Source organism: Canis lupus, chromosome 28, assembly GCF_003254725.2.
Source record: "Canis lupus dingo isolate Sandy chromosome 28, ASM325472v2, whole genome shotgun sequence".
Taxonomy (NCBI): Eukaryota; Metazoa; Chordata; class Mammalia; order Carnivora; family Canidae; genus Canis; species Canis lupus.
Window position 1 is genome coordinate 36,181,935 of NC_064270.1, and position 21,948 is coordinate 36,203,882.

A 21,948-nucleotide genomic window follows, 5' to 3' on the forward strand; every position below is an offset into this window, starting at 1 on the left:
GTTTGGTAGAACTGTGCATTGTTCCATCTTGTCTCATCTTATGGAGATGCTTTTTCCAGAGACGTGCACCTCTTTTGCGCAGTGGGAGAGCCCGCTGTGTCACCTGTGCCAGCGGCTTTTCTACCTTTCTGTGAGCTGCTGGAAATCCTGCAGTTTTTCTGAAGGATCCTGGTGGGGAAGCAGAGTTTTCCTCTGAGCTGAAGGAGGCTGGAGGCTTGTGTGAGTCCATCCATGTCTGCTTCTAGTTCTTCTCTCCCCAGAATGAGGACCCTGTAGCCCTGCAGGCATCCACGGAGGGCACTCTTGTGAGTGTGCGTCTGTGGGGTCTATCTACTGCAAGTAAGGTCTTACATCTGGGATGGCCCTGAGTATGGATGTCTAGGCCAGTAGGAGAGTAAGACCATGGGGTTCTCTACCTCCCTGCCCCCAGCGTGGGATGGCATCTGGCTCGTGAGGCCTTTGTGACGCTCTTGCAGCCCTGTTTTGATTATTGCTTTTGTGCTTTGGCGGAATGTGCAGGCTGAGGGCTCATACACACTACCCTGCCTTATCGATGAGGCTGTTTAGCTGTGGGTGGCGTGGGAGGTTAAGTGACTTGTCTGCGGTCACACAGGGATTGGTGGCAGGTGCTGGCCTGGCAGCTGTGCCTCCCGCCCCGGCCCTGGGCTCTATCACTCTTAGCTTCTTGCACGGTCGGTATTACTGACTGCAGCCGTGCTTCCTCTCCCAGGAGCGACTGTGGCTGTGGTAGCAACCCCCTGGGATTATTACAATAATGACTTTTAAATGAAACCTTAATTTAATAGTTGGATACATTAAAAGCCAGAGTAGAGCAGTTAAAAGAAAGAAAGAAAGAATGAAGGAAAGAAAAAGCAAGAAAGCAAGGGGACTTGTTCTTGACCCACGTGGACCTTTCACTGCTCTTGATGGACCGGTTTCTCACATCCCCTGTGGGAGAGCAGGGGGGGTCAGACGTGGGACGTGACCAGACAGACAGCAGAGGAGCAGTCACTGGGTAGTGATGCTTGCTCTAAATCATGCTGCTAATGAAGCTTGCTAAGTTTTCCCAGTCGGACCATTACCAGGGGCCTCACATGCTCTCAGCAGGAAGGAGCGTCTTGAGTTTATTTGTTGTGTATGGGTTTTGTTTTGGTTTTGGTTTCTCCCAACTTATGGCCTGTCTCACTTTGAAATGCATGGGTCTGTTGCTCCGAACAGAACAGAACGGAATGGGTCTGTTGTGATTGTGACAGCTGCTCACCAGGAGGAGAGGAGATCCATGCAGAAGGCTTCTCTCTTGACTCACTCCTAGTCCCTGATCCCGGACATCACCTCGGAACATTGCCTGTGGTTCTAATTCTCAAATCAGCTTTTTGTTCAACTCCTTAGAAAAATGTAGAGGAAGCCAATATTGCCAGTTGTTACCCTAGGTATGCCATTTCATGTTGTGATGTTCTTCGGCTACTCAGACTCCGAGAACACAGCCCATGGTCCGCCGTGAGACAGTGATGTGAGTCCCGATGGGCCGTGGACACTGGAGAGGAGATGGTCACTGCAGATCCATCGACAGCATTCAAGTCCCCGTGGGCGTGGGCTACCCACTGGGGAGAAGACCGTGCACATAACTAAAGGCCTTGAAGTTTTTCCTCCTTGTCGTACTCTTAATGGTTATAATGCTGAAAACTGCTTTTGTCATGTCTTTAAAGGCTGCGACTGTTTCGTAGAAAATATATTGTAATCATCTGTACCGTATTTGTAATCCTCTGCTCGGAGAGGTACCGGTTTAGACAGTGTTGGAGAATTCCCCGTTACATTATGAATAATGGATTGGTTTTAAAGGTATAATTTTTTTTCCCCCAGGTGATGTTCGAAATGATATCTACGTAACATTAGTTCAAGGAGATTTCGATAAAGGAAGCAAAACCACAGCAAAGAACGTGGAGGTTACAGTGTCTGTTTACGATGAAGACGGGAAACGGCTGGAGGTATTTATGGTTGCAAAGCTTAATCTGTGGTGTTGAAACTTTATTTTCCAAGTGTGTCCTTGACTCTGCTGCAGGATAGGGAAGCCTATAGCTGGGGCTGCGCGATCCTGTTTCTGAGAACCCCCTCTGTTTCCCGGCCCTGTCACAGGGCCTCCTTTGCCAGCATAGACCCAGGGCTCAGAGGTCTGATGGTCACACAAGAAGTTCAGACGTCATTATTGTCGCTGTCTGTGAGATGGGGAAACTGAGGCCCAGGGAAGTCTTGTACAGGGTCAGAGAGCTAGTGGGAAGTGGAACTAGGGTTTGAATCTGGGCATCTAACCTCATGCTCTGCTGGGTGGTGGGGGTTACCAAGACCTCCCCCTGCATGGCCACAGCAGCCTGGCAGTGCTCGGGGATGGTGGCCAAGCCAAGAGCAGGTATTCCTGGCAGCTACCACTCTGGGCCATGGGTGACAGGCTGGGCTCCCCTGAGCCCACAAATCTGAGAGTGGTGCCCTATGTGTGCACCTAGGCTCAGCTGTATGGGTGGCCCGTGTGTAGAGTCCTTGCCCCGCAGTGCTGCCCTCACCACTTGGGCTTTACCAGCATTGCTTCCGCTGGAGTCGAGTGGTCAGTGTTTGTGGCTGGTGGAATGGGAAGGAGTCCCGCCACCCCCTCCTTAGCCTGTAGCTCTTTATTCTGGACCTACTGAGTGGATCAGGCATTCTTCCCGCAGCTCTTAATGTTAAAGCTGTTCGGGGTGAGGGCACGAAGGATGGACAGACGCATCCCTCTACTGATAACCATCAAGATGCTTAAATGTCTGCGAGCAAGATTGTACGCTGGCCGCGCTTTCTCCAGATGAATCCGTCCTTCCATTGCTGGGAGCATATTCCATTTGTGATGGGGTTTATTGGCATTCCTGTAGTGCTCTGCTTAGCTCATCTACTGGGGGCGGGAAGTGGGGAGATGGATGCAGTGTCAAGCTCTATGAGGTCTGATGCGAACCCTTTATGCCTTCTTTTAAAGCATGTGATTTTCCCGGGTGCTGGTGACGAAGCGATTTCAGAGTACAAGTCTGTGATTTACTACCAAGTAAAACAGCCACGTTGGTTTGAGACCGTTAAGGTATCATTTACATGGTCATTTTATCCCACAGGGTTGATTATGAAATGCTCATTTGTATCCCAAGGAAGTCCCCAGCTCCCACCCGACCGGGGGCTGCTCGCCAGCGGGCACCCTAGGCAGGCAGAGGAGCTCTCCCAACAAAGTCGTTCAAGGTTGCTAAGGAACCATGCCGGCATTCCGTGGAATACATTTACTCTCATCTCCTTTTGGACATAAAAACAGGACTTTCATGGAGACAAATGACAGAGTCCTTTAAAGATAGCTATTATCTTTCTCTTCTTGGGTCTGTTTTATGTGTGGCATGCTGTCTTTACACCAAATGGGAAAAAATAGAGGTGACAATATATGGAGGACATTGCTGGGGAGACAGGTCCCGGGCCATGGTGTGGCACTCTGCTCTCCTGGTGCGTCAGGTGGATGTCACCCCGGCAGCCCACTGTGGCACACACACCCCAATCCCTGAGCCAGCAAGGGCTTGAATGTTGGAGAACCCATCTTGGGGTTGGCCTTAGACTACAGATGTGAGATAGGAGAATTTGGGGCCATCTTAGCTTAACGGCAGCATGGGGCGGGGGGTATCTTCTTTGACTGAATGTCACACCTGGAAAGCTTAGTTCCTGTTGCCGAGGGCAGGTCCCCGCGGCTGCGGCGGGACCATGGATACCGCCGCCAAGGGCTAGCCTGAAAATGGCAACTTGTGAAAATAGGCTCTTAAGAGCGAGGATGTGAAACGTCTACGAAAACTTCTGTGGGCTTGCCGAGTCGGTTTGACGTCCCTTGCAACATTGTCTTATTTAAATTTTCCAAAAGCATTTCTGCCTTTGGGAAAGTCCTACAGGGGGTTAGGCCTACGTGTTTTCATCCCTGCAGGGAGGAAGGGTGTACAGTTGCACAGCATCTCCAGGTAAACGAACCATTAACGTGAGTACTGGGTACCCGTGCTGAAACTTCCTCTTTCAACTGTGCAGGTGGCCATTCCCATTGAGGACGTCAACCGCAGTCACCTTCGATTTACCTTCCGCCATCGGTCGTCCCAGGATTGTGAGTAATCCCTTCATTTTGGCCCATGTCATTTGCGAGGGAAAACTGGGGGAAAGCTCAGCAGGCTGCTCTTGCCACTTGCTCTGGATTGTTCTCAGTTGTTCTGGATCGTTCTAGAACTCGGTTATCCTAACACAGTGCGGTCTTAGTCCTTTAGCTCATTCCTGCATTGACCTGTTTCCGGAAAATGTTATTGACTCTCATGGAACTGATTACAGGAGATCTTCATTTTCTTCTTGAATTTTTTTCCTGCTGCTGCTTCCTGTTCTTCCTTTCTGTTTCCTCTCTTCCGTGTGACTTGTAACGCTGTTCTGTCCATCAGAAAAGTCACTGAGACACGAGTAGGTTTCAGAAATTGGCCCTTACTGCCCTTTGTGTTGGAATGGAAAACCTCGAGATCCATTTTGTCTTGGTGGGCAGCCCCTGATGTCTGGCTTCAGGCCACGCTTCTCTCAAAGGAGATCTTACTATAGTGCTGAGTGACGCTGAGAAGCTGGGAGGAAGGGACTGGGGTTCGAATCCCTCCCCTTTCAAAAGAGTTCTTTATTGGTGACTGGAGTTTGTCTTGTCACCCTTGTTATTGTCTATAAGGACGTAGCCCTGTGCTACACGCTAAGACATCATGACAGGCAGCTATATCCTTGCCCTTGGTGGTCTGTATCCACTGGGGAGGGAGCTGAGATTTGGGGAAATAAGGAGAAGATTGGCTGCATTGTGTGTGCTGTAGCTTTGAGGGAAGGGGTGGTCTGGGGGCCCATATTTGTCACAGATAGCCCCATGGAGGTTGGGGCTGCTTGGGTGGGGATCCTCAGCCCTGGCTCTCTGTGTCCGCAATACTCTCTCTGGAGGATAAGAGTCCCTAAGGGTCTTGACCAAGTAGTATGGAGGCTGCTGAACCTGTGGCACGATGCCCGGTGTAGGGCAGGGGCTCCTTAGAAGCCACTGCAGTGTGGTTACGTGTCTATCCTTCGTACTCTTTCTGCCCAGGGGCCTGCCTACCTGGGCCCTTTTCTCAGATGTGGCACCTGCAGTGGTAGGGGTGCCGGAGAGCGAGTACCTGTGCAACGGCCTGATGCTGGGTGAATGTAGACTCCTCTGTGGGTCTGGTGAGGAGGCAGGTGGACCCTGCTGGTCTTCAGAAGCGTTGGGGAGGCATGTTCATGCAGTTTGTAGGGCTGGTGTGGAGAACGTGTATCAGCCCGAAGATGTGCACAAAGGGTGGGCTGAGGCCACTGAAGAGGTTGAACCAAGGGATCTAGATGGCCCAGGGGCATCATTCCACTTTCACTCCTGTCCCACTGTTGAAGCATAGCAGTGATCTAGCTAACAACGGGTTGGGGTTCCAGGGCTAGGCAGCATGGAAAGTGGTACCTGGCCACTGCATGCTTGCCTGAGGACCAAAGCCAGCCCACCCGGTGGCAGATGGAGGTCTACTAGGTGTGCATGGCACCCCTTGATGGCCAGAACTTTGGGGTTAGAGCATCTCATGTATTAGCTACCATTCACACGCTCTTACCATGCTCCTGGCACGAGCAGTTTTACCATGCCATCTGGATGAGTGTTCATGACAGTCCCCTATGCCATCACTGTGGTCATCCCTCTACACTTTACTGTGGAGGAGCCTGAGGCTCACAGACCCCACCTCAGTGGCCCAGAGTCACCCAGTTCGTCAGTGGGAGGGCTCTGGTTCCAGCCTAGTCTACGTGCCCAAGTGTCCCACTCCCATGCCTTGTAGGCACGGCGAGGCCACCTCTGTCTACACCTATCTGCTCTTAGTTTAGCACCTGCTGTCTACACCTCACCTAGAAGGTTCTCGGAACTTCAGTTTGAGTTGAGGTGTGAGGTCAGTCTCAGAGTATCATGGAGAGGATGGAGCAGGGTGTGTTGTTGGAGACACTCAGGACAGGTCTGTCCTCCGTCAGGGGGCATGTGGGGAGCGTGGAACGGTTGGGGTGGGAATGGGCCGCAGCGGGGGAGGTGGGAGCACTGGAGGGGCAAGGACAGAGTTCTGGGGTCAACAGAGGACTGTATCAAAGGCACGTTCCCCGTCTCCAGAAGGCTTCTTCTCTCTGGTTAATAAATTGCATTAATGCAGAGGGATATCTTCTGTAGCATTTTAATTTTCAAAATCCTTGTTTTTCTAGTTAGTTTTAAGTACTCATCATAGACAAGATGCTGTCACCCGACAAACCACCACACATTTGCATAATTAATGAAGCTCCGTGGCCATGGCTTGTATGGTCTTGGAACCATGTTGAGCATCAAGAGTGTGAGGCTGATGCAGTCCTGAGCTGTCTGCTGCGGGAGTGACAGCAGCCACTGGGACCTCCGCAGGCTCCCGGAACGTGGACACGCAGGGTCCGGAGATAGGACATGTCTCCTGTGCAGGCCCCCATGTCCCCCAGGCCAGATGAGCTGTTTTTCCCCTGGAGGGAGGTGAGCATAGGGCCCAAATCCTGGGCTTTCTCAGGCTGGGATCCATCCCTTGGGGTGTGAAGTTTGGTGCTGATGTGACACACAGTCCAGAATGTCATTGGCCATTCCAGATGCATCTGCTCCTATTTTACCCGGACTCGAGAATCTGTGCGGCTCCGGGTCCAGCCGGCCAGGGCCTGGGTTTCCCTTGGTCATAGGGGGCCTGCCTGGGTCTGGCAGCCCTGTCCCCCATGCCCTGGGCATCCTGTAAACTTACTATCTGCTCACAGTGGCTGCTAATGAGCATGTAATAAGTGAGTCCGTGGCCTTGATGTAAATGGTAGGATGTTAATAAAGGTGCTTGCTGTTGTACTACTTAATAGTAGGATCAGGGGAAGCCGGGTGCTAACGGGGATGCTCATGTGTCCTCTTGAACCATGGCTGCTTTCACGAAGACACGTTTATGTGTTTTCCACATGAGCTCAAACCTAGAAGGATCTGTTCTTTGTCACCTGAACATGGAGATAGTTTACGTTTTGTGAGGCCCTTTTGCAAAGTTATTTTTTTCCCCAATTCCTAGGATACATGTTTTCTTTTGCCTTCATCCTTCTCTTTATTTTGATTGTTCAATCATTCCTTCATTTATCTAATGAGCTCTCATTTCTTGAGCACCTACTGTGTGCCAGGCACTGCTGGACACCAGGACTGCAGAGGTTAACGAGATACGTTACCTTGTGCAGTGGTGGTGACTCAGGGAAGATATTTTGAGCCCCTGACTCAAGGTGGGTGGATGTGCTCCTTTCTACATTGACCTCTGTCTTTTCATCTCTCTCTTTTTTAAAGATTTCATTTGAGAGAAAGAGAGAGCATGAGCGAGTAAGCAAGCACAAGGAGGGGGAAGGGGAGAGGCAGAGGGAGAAGCAGACTCTGTGCTGAGCGGGGAGCCTGACACGGGGCTGGATCCCAGGACCCACCCTGAGGTCATGACCTGAGCCGAAGTCAGAGACTCAAGTGACTGAGCCGCCCAGGCGCTCCTCTGTCTTTTCATCTAAAAAGAGAATGTGGGATGTATAATTTTAAAGATTACAGCTCTGAAACTCGTTTCCATGCCGTACTCAGTTACATCTTGCGGAATCCATGCCGAATCTCCTTCTTCAGTGGAGACTCCTTATCCGTCCCTCCTACGCTGGCCCCTGCCCCGCTACTTCCCAGCCAATTGGCCCTCTACCCTCCGACAGGCCAAGCCTGGGTCCACTTAGGGACTCTGCATTTGGCCATGACTGTCCCCGGAAGGTTTGCACACTGGCTCCCGTGTTGTCCGTCTTCTCAGAGACTGTGCCCGCCCATCCAGCCACTCATCCCTGTTCCCATCATTCCCCTTTCACACGTCACTGGCAGCAAGTGAGAGAACCAGTTGGTTGGCATGTCCCCAACTAGGACAGATGTTTACAGAGTGCCTAATAGATGGCAGGCACTGGGGAAATAGTGGTGACAAGTGTGCAGTGTCCCTTTCCTTCCAGAGGCCTGCAGATGAAACTTAATGAAAAGCAGCGGTTTCTCTCTCTCTCTCTCTCTCTCTCTCTCTCTCTCTCTCACACACACACACACACGTGAACCTGGCGGGGATAAGGACTGTCGTCTTGGTTTCCTCCGGCCACCCTAACAGAATAGTCCAGGGGGCTTGAAACAACAGAAATGTGTTTCCTCACAGGTCTGGGGGCTTGAGGCTTGAGTCTCAGAGTACCAGGGCGACAGCATCCTGGGGTCTGGTGGGGATGCTCTTCTAGGTTGTGAACTCACACAACGAGGAGAGCTCTGCTGTCTCTCTTTTTTTTTTTTTCTTTAATTTATTTATTTATTCATGATAGACATAGAGAGAGAGAAAGGCCAGAGACACAGGCAGAGGGAGAAGCAGGCTCCATGTCAGGAGCCTGACGTGGGACTCAATCCCGGGACTCCAGGATCGCGCCCTGGGCCAAAGGCAGGCGCTAAACCGCTGAGCCACCCAGGGATCCCCTCTTTCTTTGTTTTTGAAGGGCACTGGTTCCATAGGCTCAGCACTCCCCTCTTATGACCTCACTAACCTTAAGCCCCTTCCTACAGGCTTCATGGCCACTGTGGTCACATTGGGGCAGGATTTGGGGCTCCAGCACCAGACTGCAGGGGACACCATTCAGTCCATAGCACTTAGGAAGAAAAACGCATCAGGGCATCAGGGGAAGGGAGAGAGTGTGACCAGGTTATAATTTACTGTGTTAGATGGGCTGGTCACCAAGGAGCAGGTGATCCGTCAGCCGAGACTTTGAGTGAGGGAGGGAATGAGTCTCACATGCAGGTATCCGGGGAGGAGCGTTCTTGACAGAGAATGAAATTTCACATCCGTGTGTTCACTCCACCTGGTTTTATATTCGTGGATGCCACGAGGAATCTGTTTTTTCATACCGAGAGCCAGTTTTCTTAGGGAATCATCTGTCCCAACTGGCCTGTCCTTCGTCGTGTGTTTCCAGACCCTGTGGCTCCCTCTTCTCTGCGTGTCCCATTGTTAAGCTGCACTGTGGTCTTTGTGGTCATTTCCAGTCACTGCTGGTTTCTAGGGTTGCAACCTATTCCCCGCCTGGGCTCTCCTTCAGCATCATCCTGCTGCTCTTGACCGTGGGAATCTGTTGTGTTCATGACAAAATTCTTCCATGAGATTTTGATTGGAATTCCTTGGAATTTGCAGATCAGTTGGAGCACCGGTGGTCCCTTTGGGAGGAGTCTTTCTTCTGGTGAACACTGTCCATTTTTCCATTTCCTTATATTTCCTTTGATTCAATGCGGTTTTGTCATGTTTTCACAAAGGTAGCCTTTTTATGTGATATTGCCATGACGGCAGTTAAAGATGATTGATTTCTCTTGCAGCCAAGGATAAGTCTGAGAAAATATTTGCACTAGCCTTTGTAAAGCTGATGAGATACGATGGGACCACGCTGAGGGACGGGGAGCATGATCTCATCGTCTATAAGGTACACACCGCTTGCTTGGAGCAATATTGCTGGTATGGACTGCTTCGCTCCTCTCTGGGCTTCCTGGCCTCAGCTGACTGTTGCCCGTCTTTGAGAGAAAGCATCTCTTTAGCTGCAGTCGGTTATGCAAATGCCCGTTTCAGATGACCAGCCTTTTTGCTGATCTGATGAGAGAGGATAGTGTGCAATAAATGTTAACCTGAGTGAATCTACACGACTAAGGGAAATCGTTAAAATAAACAGTTTAGCAAATGATAAAGAGCAAACATCATGATGGTTAAAAGGATAAAGGATAGCAAGGGAGAGAGGAAAGCATCAGGCGGCGTTGATTTTGTGACTTGCTTTCGACGTGCGTGTCATCAAACCCACAGGCGGAGGCCAAGAAGCTGGAGGACGCCGCCACGTACTTGAGCCTGCCCTCCACCAAGGCAGAGTTAGAGGAAAAGGCGCACTCGGCCACGGGCAGGAGCATGCAGAGTCTTGGGAGCTGCACCATCAGCAAAGACTCTTTCCAGATCTCCACGCTTGTGTGCTCCACCAAGCTGACTCAGAATGGTGAGTGTGGGGACGGAGCCTTGTTCACCCGCAGCTTTCCTTCTTCAGCCCCGTCCTTTCCATGCTCCCTGTCAAGGAGTGGAAGTCCTGCAGGTGGTGGAGTGGGTGCTGGCCCGTGTGGGTGTCCACGGACCAGAAGGGGGCCTGGCATCCACTGCACTTTAAAATTCGCTACAATCGAGTCCCACATCAGGCTCCCTGCAAGGAGCCTGCTTCTCCCTCTGCCTGTGTCTCTGCCTCTCTCACTCTCTGTATCTCTCATGAATAAATAAGTAAAAAACAAAAACAAAAACAAAAAACACTACAATTTTGGTCTAATGATTAAACTTAAAGCGAGGTAAACCAGTGGGGTTGCTGTAAAAGAAAGGTTTTTGGCCACAGGAAGGTGGCATGGTATAAGGGAAGACACACGGGATTTGGAGCCAGACCGAGGACCGGGTATTGAGCCCTTGGAAATGTAACCCTGGAAGTGACCTTGAACCGAGGCCCTGTGAAACTGTTTGAACCTCATTTCCCTCATCTTTGCACCCGTGTAGGTGTAATGTGTGCCTCAGAGGGCTCTGTGAGGATGTGAGCGTTAGGCAAACTGTATGATCTGAGGCGCCCACTCTGTGTACGTCTTCCCATCTCCCAGCTATTCACTGACATAATTACCACTTATCTTTACTTTTAAAGGTTGGTTTTAATGCTATTTCTGGTTCCCCTGGCCGTGAGATAAGGCACCTGGCTGATGGAATCACACCGAAGCTCAGTGTCAGGTGGTGCCTGCTCGGCCTGTGCTCGGCCAGCCAGGCTGCCTTGACTTGTTAGCACTGCTTGCAGACTCCCCAGCAACGTGACTGTGTGGCCAGGGGCACTTCTCATTCACAGCACACTGTCTGGACGCAACAGAGGCTCCTCTGCACACTTCCTACGTTTAAAAATTGCATCCCCCAAATGTGACCATATCACGGCTGTGCAGAGTGACTTACTTTATGCTCTCTCGAAACTCAGCTTGAAAATCCAATTGTTTTCCTCTTAGCAACCCAATATGGATTTCGATTATTAATGTTTGTTGGTATCTTGAATTGTGTCCCTGGGGATTGTCCGTAAATCTTGGTGGTAGTCTTGGATTTGCCTGAGGAACGGTCATTGTTTGCACTGTAACAGGATAAATGCAGCACAGAGTAACCTCATCATCGGGAAGCCATGGCTTTGGAGTGGAGAGCAGGCCTGGTGCTCGGTGCGCAGGGCCTGTTCACGTTTTCCGTGTCTGCCTTCTCCCCTTTGCTGTACAAACTGTGCGTCCTCACTGCTTGTCTTGTGAGTCAGCTGTGGGGAGGAACGTGTCTCTCAAACGCATGAAGACCATTTGGACACATCTCTCTGATGCTACTTCATCATCATGGTTTGCCCGAAGCATTATGAGTTACCCTTAGCTGGTGGTGTGCAGTAATCTCCATAAACAGACTCGAACCCTTCCCTCAGCATCGGGTTCTGTGCAAGCAGGGAGAGGGCTGCAGAATGCCCAGGGAGCACGTGGTCAGCAAGGCAGGTGCTGGTATGGAAAAAAGGGGGACTCCACAGGTCAAACGTTATTCTCTGGATATGGCTCAACTAGTTTGCTAGCCTGACAGCTACACGATCCAGGGCCTCACTAAACTCAGGGTAATGGCATCCTCTCTGGTGAGTCGCTGCCCTGTATATGTGGCGCTTCAGCTTTTCGTTATGTGCCAAGACAAATGAGAGTGGCTGTGTATTGCCATTGTCTCTACAGGCAATACACAGGATGGGTAGGAAGCCACCCATCTTATGCATCGGTCATGCTCCAGAAGTATGTTTGGAAGTTGTTATTTGGGGCTTGAACATATTTTCCCATCAAAACAATGTTCCAAAGAGCAGTTAGGTTGGGAGGCCCACACACGGAAGTCTCAAGCCATATATTGCTGGAGAAGGGGACAGTGAACCAGAAATCTCCCAGGGGTGTGATGTCGACCCTCCTCGCACCTCCTGACTCCTTGGCTGTCACCAGTGACAGGGTGGTTTCCTCCCTGGAACCGAGGGAGCGAGTGCCCAGCTCTTGGCAGCAGCTGTTGCTGGGCAACAAGGAGATTCCGGGGTGATCCTGCTCATCGAGAGCGAAGGGGACATCTTTTGGCTTTCATCGCACACCAGCCAATGATTCCTCTTTTCGGGATGGTGGTGTGGCAGGTGGTACACAAGATGGAGCTGCCCCGCTTGGCATCTGAGCACTGAGTCCCAGATTCTCATTCCGGGAGTCATTTTTTCTGTGACCGTGATTTGTTCCATGGGAGTTCCATCACTTAGGGGAAAAGCGGTGGCTGAATTATTCATCGAGGTTTGTATTAAACATCTCTGTTCTCAGCACTACTGGATGCTTTCGGGGATAAAAAGAGAAGTATAGGATGGGATTCCTCTTCTCACTTGGCTTCCTATGTAATTAGAAGTCACGAAACACAAGATGACCATGGGCCAAACTATGGGTGGCTTTGGGGGAACAAGGGCTGGGACGAGGAGGTGTGCCGGGCTGACCCGGGTACTGGGGCCACCGCTCACCTCTGGTTTCTTAAAATGTGCTCCCCCTCCTCAGAGGCCTTCTTCCACTGTTCACTTCCCAGTTGTTCCTTTTCTCAGATTTATAGTACAGAGGTCAGCCTCCGCCTCTCTCCTACCTAAGGCACCACTAAACTTTGCATGAATGGAATCCAGATTATTATCTACTTTCCATGAAAGGAAACTCTTCTGACATGGAAATCTCCCTTAACCCTGGGACCAAGAGCATGTCCAGGCAGGATGTGGCCTTTGTCATCACTTCACCATCCTTTAGAAAGGACGATGACTCGTTACCTTTCATTTAGAAATGAGAACACGTTAACTTTTACCATGGGTGGCTAAAATCTTCACATCCAGATCCTCTTGTTGACCGACCGGTGTTGTCTGTCTTCATGCTGGGCCTCTTGCTGAGCATGTTCGCTACACGACACCATTTAATTCTGGCACCAGTCCTGCAATTTGGCAACATCGTACCCCGTCGTTCAGATAGGTAAACTGAGGTAAGGTTGCATGCCCAAGGTCAGGGAGTGGTAGCGTTGCCTGGTGGGCATTTGAATTCTACTTACACATGGCACGGTGCTTCAAGTTCTGTCCTCTCTTCATGTCCACGGGTCCCCTTGTCAGCTGTACTTGGGGGTGAGGGCAAATAAATGAAAACGAATGTTTGGTGCTCATCATGTGAATAATGCCTTTTGTGTGGTTCAGTCCTCAAATAAGTATTTTGTGTTCCCGGAAATCCTACCTATTGCCAAAATTGTGTGTTTCTTCTCAGTATTAATCAGGGTTTTTTTTTGTTTTGTTTTGCTTTGTATTTATGGAGACACTCTGTGTAGCTAAAGTTTGTTCCCATTGAGTATAAAAGGTAAATTGGATACACTTGCTAATTGTGTTATTTTCTTCACATAATGGGATATTAATATAAGTTCAAGTGAAGATTGTGTGGGCACATGTTCTTTCCTAGAGATGCTTTGGCTTCTGTCTTTATGCCTTAAGAACGTCTTGCTGCCTTAAACAAAATCATTTCTGGACATTGTCTTCCACATTTAGTCTATAAAAATCCATCTATTCAGCCCGTGTTTTTTTCTATTAGAAAACAACAAAAATTCAACCATCAGAAACAAACAGCCGTGGAAGGCCAGGCCAGGGTGAGGGCAGCAGTTGCCCTGCAGTTCAGGCTTCCTGTCACCTTACAGTTTCTGTACCTGAATGCACATTTCTTATTGTATGTTATTTAATTAAAAGAAAAAAAAAAAAAAGCCACGTTCTCAAGTAGGAAAAATCCACTTGGTAGAGGATTTCAGGGCAGGACTTTATGCGTGAGCAGTCTTCTTCCAGACTCTCTGCTGGGCTGAGTTTACCTTCTTGCAGATTGGAAAGGCCAGCCCTTTTTTCTTAAGCTCCCCAATGCATTTTTGTTTTTTATTTTTTTGAAAGATTTTATTTATTCATGAGAGACACACAGAGAGAGGCAGAGACAGAGGGAGAAGCCAGCTCCTCACAGGGAATCTGAGTTGGGACTTGATCCCCGGACCCAGGATTATGCCCTGAGCCAAAGGCAGATGCTTAACCACTGAGCCACCCCACCCAGACATCCCTCCCCAGTGCATTTAAAAAAAAAAAAAGATTTATTTATTTGCGAGAGAGGGAGCGAGAGAGAATCATTGTGAGCACTTGTGAGTGGGAGGAGGAGCAGAGGGTTTGAGAGAGAGCATCTCCAGCAGACTCCCCATTGAGCGAGGAGACTGACCTGGAGCTTGATCCTCACACCCTGAGATCCTGATCTGAGCCGAAATCAAGAGTCACTACCCAACCCCCTGACTCACCCAGGTGCCCCACCAGATGCATTTTTAAGCATCACTGTGGAAATAATTTCATGGGAAATGCAGTTTCAAATGATGAATTCAGCCATACCAGGTGTCAAGTATGTTCTAGAAGGTTATGAAGTCTTAAGTGAGCAAATGTTTCCAAATAGGGCTGATTTTTTTCTGTTTCAAAATTGTGTCGAGACCCTCCCCTGATAGGTGACTAAGGGAGCTGAAGCTCTTTGCTAAAACTTGTTCTGTGTTTTCAGTGGACCTGCTGGGGCTCTTGAAGTGGCGTTCCAACACCAGCTTGCTGCAGCAGAACTTGAGACAGCTGATGAAGGTGGATGGCGGTGAAGTGGTGAAGGTAACACAGACCAGGGGTTGCTTGTTATGTTTTTCTTCCACGTGTTAACAGATCTGGGCACTCCCTCCATGGTAGCATGGGGTTCTGGTTATAATCCCTCCAATGGATGTTAACCCACACCTGTAAGTGGACAGACTCTGGCTTAGATTCCAGTTGAGGGGGCTGACTGGCTTCACAGTGAAGGAAATGGGCTCTGGGATCAACCCAGTCTTGGGTTCTGGCTCCTCTTCTAGTGGGTCCTCAGTATGGGACGGAGGAAGGTGAGATCACCTCATCCAGGCTTACTTTCTCTTGCTGTATAATGGAGATAGCAGTAATACCTGCTCATAGGGTCGTTTGGAGGTTAGTGAGACACGTAGCCTGGATCTGGTACACAGGGGGCGCTCAGGCAGTGTTCAGTTCTCTTGTTACCATCTTACCAGTGTCGTTACCCATTCCCAGTATCAGCCCAGGCTCATGATTCACCCAGAACTTCTGCAGTTGACCTGGAGAGATGGGTGGTGTGTCAGGAAGGTCACAGCCTTGAGAGTCTTGTCTTGGCCGTTTCTTTCCCCCATGTGATCTTGGACGCATAGCCTCACACAGAGCAGGCTCTGCAGAAATGTCAGGTACCCTCTTGATTCCTTATCTGCCTGATAGGACAGTCAGACCACCGGGGTGATCTGCGATCCCTTGGAGCACTCCAGTTCTGTAATTCTTCATTAGGGAAACGTTGCTTCTCATATTAGACCATTCTTGTCTCTCATTGGCTCCAAGGACTTTTCCTTTTATTTATTTAGTTTTTAAGATTTACTTATTTATTTGAGAGAGAGAGATGCAGGAGCAGGAGGGGCAGAAGGAGAGGGGGAGAGAATATCAAGCCGATTATTCACTGAGTCGGGAGCTCGATCCCAAGACCCTGAGATCCTGACCTGAGCTGAAACCAAGAGCCTCAACCTACTGGGCCACCCATGTGTCCTTTGTCTTTCATGTAAGGAAACCTGTTTCCAAATTTAGCATGTCCCATTTGGCCTGCAGACGATAAGCTGGTCCCCACTGGTGGTGTTCTGTGAACGAGGTGTCTACAGCCCAGTCTGTCTGTCCCTGGCTCAGTCCTTTGCTCTCCATGAGAGATGCTTGCAGAAGGATACTGCCTTATCTCTGTAAAAATTAATTACTTAAAATGGCCTTAATTAAGCAGCAATGTGGTTAACTTCAGTATAAATTAATTTGGTTGCACCACTTTCTGAAATTCATTGTATAACCATTCAAACATATCCTTGCTAATCTTCTAATTTTAATCATCTTTTGAGGTTCTTGTCTGCTACCTCTGGCTCGGACAATGTTAATTGCATTTTAAACTTCCCTAGGTTCTGGAACTTCCCTGATTCGGATGGAAACTGAGTGAATAAGTTAATGTAACTTTAGAAGATACACAGTTAATGAGAGTTTTGTCCTTTTTCATTTTTAAGTCCCTGTATCACATCAGGAATTAGCTGTATTTCTGTTGGCCTGTTGTTACACGAAAGGAGAGGACCCAGAACCATCTTGTCTTCTGGTTGTCCTTCACTCCCCTTACCTCATCTGTTACCAGATCCTGTTGTTCAGCCCTAGACATGTTTTTCACCAACCTGCCTCCTTCCAGTGCACTCGTACCCCAGGTCTGGATGGCTGGTCTGTCCATCACTGGCGCATCTTGTGTACCCAGTAGGTCTGGAAAGAAGGGACTTGCCTAAGGCCGCACGGCTGCTACTGGGAGCCAGTGCTGGAGGGATTCCTAGCCTGCATGGGGCTCCTTTTTACTCTTTGAGGGTGCTGTAGACTGAGCTTATTCCATTCATTCAAACCCCCTCCCCTGTATATATTTTTGACTGATAGTAGAGAGATGACATTGATTGGTGATGAACAGTATTTGCTTAATTAGTAAAAGATACAGTTGCCCATTTTGATGGAAAATGAAAATGATGATTTGGGGCCTCCATTGGCTAGTCTTAGAGAGCGGGCGGGTGTCCGAAGAAACGCGTTTATGGCTCTGTGTGAGGGGCCTCCTTCAGGATGTGGTGTCCCTGTGCCTCTGAGGCTTGAGAGCCAGGTCGGGGAGGCTCCAGCTCTCTGCCACCATGTTTCTGTGCTCCTGATGATGTCATTGGTCTGGCTGGGATGGGGAGACCTACTGCAGGGGCTCTGTGTGAAGCGAAATGAGCCAGGGGTTGGCACCTGGTGAGTCCATTGGTAGTAATGTTGGGCAATTAGCAGATGGCGTAAAGTTTTGACCTTTGCAAAGATTTTACAAACTGTACATGATGGGAGATAATACAAAAGTGATGAGCTGGTATGGGCCCCAATGATTGAGGGCTTGGTAAAGCCCTTGATGTTCAGACCAGAGCACCTGCTGGATGAGGTGGTTTCATTTCCCCGCTGCTTGACTGTGATGATGACACTTCCTGGATAAAGTAGGTGGTGGGTGGTGGGTGGCACAGATGAGGGTTTGGGGAGCCTGGCTGGCCCAGTCCGAGGAGCCTGTGACTTCATAAAATGCACTCTTAATTCGCTCAGGTCCATGGTGGTAGTATATTCTAGAGCTGTGCAACCATCTTCACTGTCTGATTCCAGAACATTTCCGTCACAAGAAAAAATAACCCTGTAACCTGTCATCAGTTATTCCCTACTGTCCCTGCAACCATAATTTACTTTCTGTTTCTATGGTTTTTACTATTTTTGGTTATTTTATATCAATCAAATTATACAATATATAGCCTTTTGTGACTGCCTTCTTCCAGTTAGTACAATGCTTGGATTTCAGAGCATGACGTGGCATGTATCAGAACTTCATTCCTTTCTATGGCAGAGTAATAAATATTCCAGTGTATGGATACGCCAGTTTGTTCTTCCGTGGACATTTGAGTCCCACAAAATGTTTCCCACATTTTGATGTTTATGAGTAAAGCTGCCATGAATATTTGTGTACAAGGTTTTGTGTGGACACAGGTTTTCCATACATTTGGCTACATGCCTTCGCATGATTGCTCACGGGGCAAATGTACATTTAACCCTTTGAGGAATTGTCACAGTGTTTTCCGACACCATTGCACTGTTTTACATTTTCACCGGTGACACGGAAGGGCTCTGGTCCCCCCCCCATCCTTGCCCACACCTTCTGTGCTACTTGCATCTTGATGATAGCTGCTCAGTGGGTGTGAAGTGCTACCTCACTGTGGTTTCGATTTGCAGATCCCTAATGACTAATGATTTATGTATAGTTTATTCTCTTTTGGGGCCATTGTTCTGTCACGGGGCATTCTGTGTATTCTTGAACTCCTCCACCAACGGGGAACTCATTCCCTCCAAGATAGTCTTTCTTGGTCTTTCGCTTCTTTCAGGGGAAGGTGGAGGTGAAAAACTTGGAAGCTGGTTTCTGGGTGTGACATACCTTTGGAGTCTCCTAATTTTTTCTTTCCTTAATTAATTCCTGATGGTTTGTCATTCTGTATTCTCATATTTATTTGGTGAGTTATCGTAGGCTATACAGGGAATTTCTAAATTACTCTTGAATGCCATGTGCTTCCTGGTGTCCTGCTGGGTGCCCCAGTTTCAGAGTCCCACACCTCCTCCATCTATGGGCATCTGGGTCTGTGGAAGGTCCTTTATTATCCTCAGCTGGAGGTTTGTCCCTGTGTGGCTTCTGTCCCCTCCTGAGCTCAGGTCCTAGACTCAGCATTCGGGAGGAGACAAGGCCAGTCTTCCTAGAGCTGTTATTGAGCTGTTTGTCACCAGACTGGTGAAGACCAGAGAAAGGGTTGGAGGAGTCTTATGGGGAAGGGACCATAGGGCATGTCCCTGTTACAAGTCCTCCTCTGCTCGGCTCAGGGTGCCATGTCTTTGGTTCTGAGTTCACTCATCTCAGTTTTCATCCTGTGTGTCTAATGGCTGGGAACAGTCTCTAAAGTGCACAGCTTCATTGGTGACATTTGGGAAAGGTGGGTGCCTGGGGTATGGCCACACCCCACGTGTGATAGTTATTCTAGGTTGGGGGACAGCGAGGTGAGTTTACTTTGTCCGCTGACATTTGGTGTGTCTGCAGTTCCTCCAGGACACCTTGGATGCCCTCTTCAACATCATGATGGAGAACTCCGAGAGCGAGACGTTTGATACACTGGTGTTTGATGCTCTGGTAAGAGGCCTCTACTTTTTTTCTGCTCAGATGTTGAGGTGCTTTTCATGATGCAGCCTTTGAAGCCAGGGGAGAGGATCCCTCCCAGTCACCTTGGAAGTGTTTTCCACACTTCCAGTGCAGATGATTCAGAGGAGGCTTGCAGTATTTTACTAATGAAAATATTGATTAATTGAACAGGTGTTTATCATTGGACTAATTGCTGACAGGAAATTTCAGCATTTTAATCCTGTTCTGGAAACCTACATTAAGAAACACTTCAGTGCAACATTAGCCTACACGTAAGTTCATTTTTGTTGTTTTAAAACCAATACTTCATTTTCTGTGTTTGTTATTAAGTGCCTTTTTCTTTTCTTTTTTAAGATTTTATTTATTTATTCATGAGAGACACAGAGAGAGAGGCAGAGACACAGGCAGAGGGAGAGGCAGGCTCCCTGTAGGTAGCCCAATGTGGAACTCCATCCCAGGACTCTGGGATCATGCCCTAAATCAAAGGCAGACGCTCAGTCCCTGAGCCACTCAGGCATCCCGAAGTGCCTTTTTCATATACTTTTGTCTCTGGTTGTATATTCGCCCCGCCACTCCGCCCTCCCCCCCCCCCCCCCGCCCCCAGTCCCCCAACTCTGAATTTACTGGGATAATTTTTATTATTGTTTCCCTGTTAACAGATCTGAAAATCTTGCTGAAAGGTGGTATGTGATAGATTATCCTAACACTCTGAAATAAATTCTTGTCCTCCTCTATACCTTCCATTTGTCTTTGAAATTTTCAGTTTTTGTTCCATGAAACTGATGTAGGCCTCACTGCAGCTTCCCAACCAGCTTTTGGCAAATGAGTAAATGGATATGTTCCTGATTTGAGATTATTGGTTGTTTAGTGTGAATAAAATTCAGTTCTGTACTTCTCAGTGTATCTTTTTGCTCTTTAAAGAGGTCCTTCCTTTTTGTTCTAGATGCTTCCGCTGCAACTCACTTGGATTCTAACTGCCCACCCAGGTGTTCTTGACCTGTGCCCGTAGCCCCATTCCTGTCCCCGGGTGTCTATTAGCAGCCGGAGCAAGTGTGGGATTTCCGGGACTGAGAAGTGGCTTGCCTGTTGTTGACCAGCACAGTCTAGGAACCAGCTTCCCCTACAGCTCTGACACTTAAAAGTTTAAGTTTCTTAACCTCTCTCGGCCTCAGCCTTCTTATCAGTAAGATGGGCATGGTCTTAGGGTTTGTTGAGAATTTTCCTTATTAAAAAAAAAAATTTGTTCTTAAAGATTTTATTTATTTGCGAGAGAGTGAGAGAGAGCATGAGTTGGGGAAATAGCAGAGGAAGAAGGAGAAGCAGACTCCCTGCTGAGCAGAGAGCCCAATGCGGGGCTCAATCCCAGGACCCTGGGATCATGACCTGAACCAAAGGCAGACGCTTCACTGACTGAGCCAGCCAAGCCTCCCCTTTCTTGAGAATTTTAATGAGTTATTACATGTTAAGTGTTTGGAGTAAATCTTGGCACTTAGAAAGCACGAAGCAATTGTTAGGTTTCATTATTATTAGAACGATTAGGATGAGTTCCCTTGTGCCTCTCTCACAGTGGGATTTATTGGCGTTTATTCCAACTTTGAGATGTGAGAGTTGCAATGAAAAAAGATTTATTTATTTATTTTTTATTTTTATTTTTTGAAAAAAGATTTAAATAATTTCCTTAAGAACATCCTCCCTTAGAATCACTGGAAATGGTGTGTCTTGACCATATTCAAGTCAGAATCTGTTTCCTTGCCTGTATCCAGCCACGAGGCTCAGGGTCAGAGGTCTGATGATGCCTGCTATGTGTGTGATGTCTGTCATCCTGTCCTGGGGCTCTTTCCATGCCTGCCTCTGGTGCACATCTATGCAAGTCGGTGGGTAGAGCCCCAAGTGGGCAGAGAGCTTTGTGCTTGCTAATAAATGTTTGTTTAAAAAGATTTGTTCTTTTAGTGGAGACGTCCAGTTTGCACTTGGGACAGGTCCTTTGAGACCCCAGGGAGGGCGGACCACATGGCGTCCTCTTGCTTTGGCAACCAAGCGGGGTTTCCTGGAGTGGCCTGTGAGCTGCTCCTAATGAGGCGCAATCGCCAGCCGAGTCATGTTCACATTTCTGCGTCTTTGTTGAAATGTGGCCAAACAGCTCTTCTCAGATTATCTCTTGTATTTGAAATTCAGAAAATAAGCACAGTAAGTAAGCTTGCCCTGCTGTTTTCCAGACCTTCGGTTGGCACTGCTCTTTCTGTGCCTTTGTCACATGGGGCGAAGGGAAGGTTGGGGACTCTTTGGCAAGTTCCTGAACGGAAGAAACAAAAAAGTGCTGTGTATCTTTCAGATAGGATGAGACTGGGTTGAGAATCTGTATCCTCCCATCCGGCCACTGTAATCTGCAGAAAAGGAGATTCGTTTTGGAAAATAACTGTTTTTACCATGTTTTGATAAAGTCGCCAGCCCCAAGCGGTTCCTGGGCATGTGAGTCTGATAGTTAAGCCATGGCATGCCAAAGGAGGTAACTGTGATTCATGCAGCACTAGCCTAATTGTGGAAGATCCTCTGCGCTGATGGAGTGCTCACGGTGGTCTCTGGGCCGGGGACTCTCCTCATGGAGGGCCTCCCAGCCACTGCCCCGTAGAAGCCTCGGCAGGCATGGACCTAGGCTTGACTCTCTCCCACATAGTTTATCTCTTTCCTCTGATGCTGTTGAGATCATCAGCCTTTCTTCACAGAGGACTCTAGGAGAAGAACTAAAAGATGCCTGGGCCGCAGCCGCGACCTCCCGGTTCTGTTCTCTGGCTCCCTGCATGGGTGGCCCAGGTGCTGGAGCCCCAGCGGAGGGACCAGCTCCCAGCCAGGCGAGAAGGGAGGGAGGCATTAGCTTTGGGGACCCTTCTTTCAAAAGACCAGCCGGAACGGGCTCCTTTCTGTCCACAGAGCTTGTTTTCCTAGAGCTGGTTTAGGGC

At 48.8% G+C, this 21,948-nt stretch overlaps 1 protein-coding gene across 2 annotated transcripts in view; it reads left to right on the forward strand.

The window, feature by feature from the left end:
- Nucleotides 1-21,948, forward strand: part of DOCK1 (dedicator of cytokinesis 1) — a 494,693-nt gene that overhangs the window by 94,798 nt on the left and 377,947 nt on the right. For both annotated transcript variants that reach the window (XM_025467625.3, XM_025467626.3), the window contains exons 14-21: nt 1,861-1,985; nt 2,996-3,094; nt 4,063-4,135; nt 9,452-9,555; nt 9,927-10,110; nt 14,735-14,832; nt 18,893-18,982; nt 19,163-19,263. In XM_025467625.3, the coding sequence (XP_025323410.1) occupies nt 1,861-1,985; nt 2,996-3,094; nt 4,063-4,135; nt 9,452-9,555; nt 9,927-10,110; nt 14,735-14,832; nt 18,893-18,982; nt 19,163-19,263 (874 nt within the window). The remainder of the gene's footprint in view (nt 1-1,860; nt 1,986-2,995; nt 3,095-4,062; nt 4,136-9,451; nt 9,556-9,926; nt 10,111-14,734; nt 14,833-18,892; nt 18,983-19,162; nt 19,264-21,948) is intronic.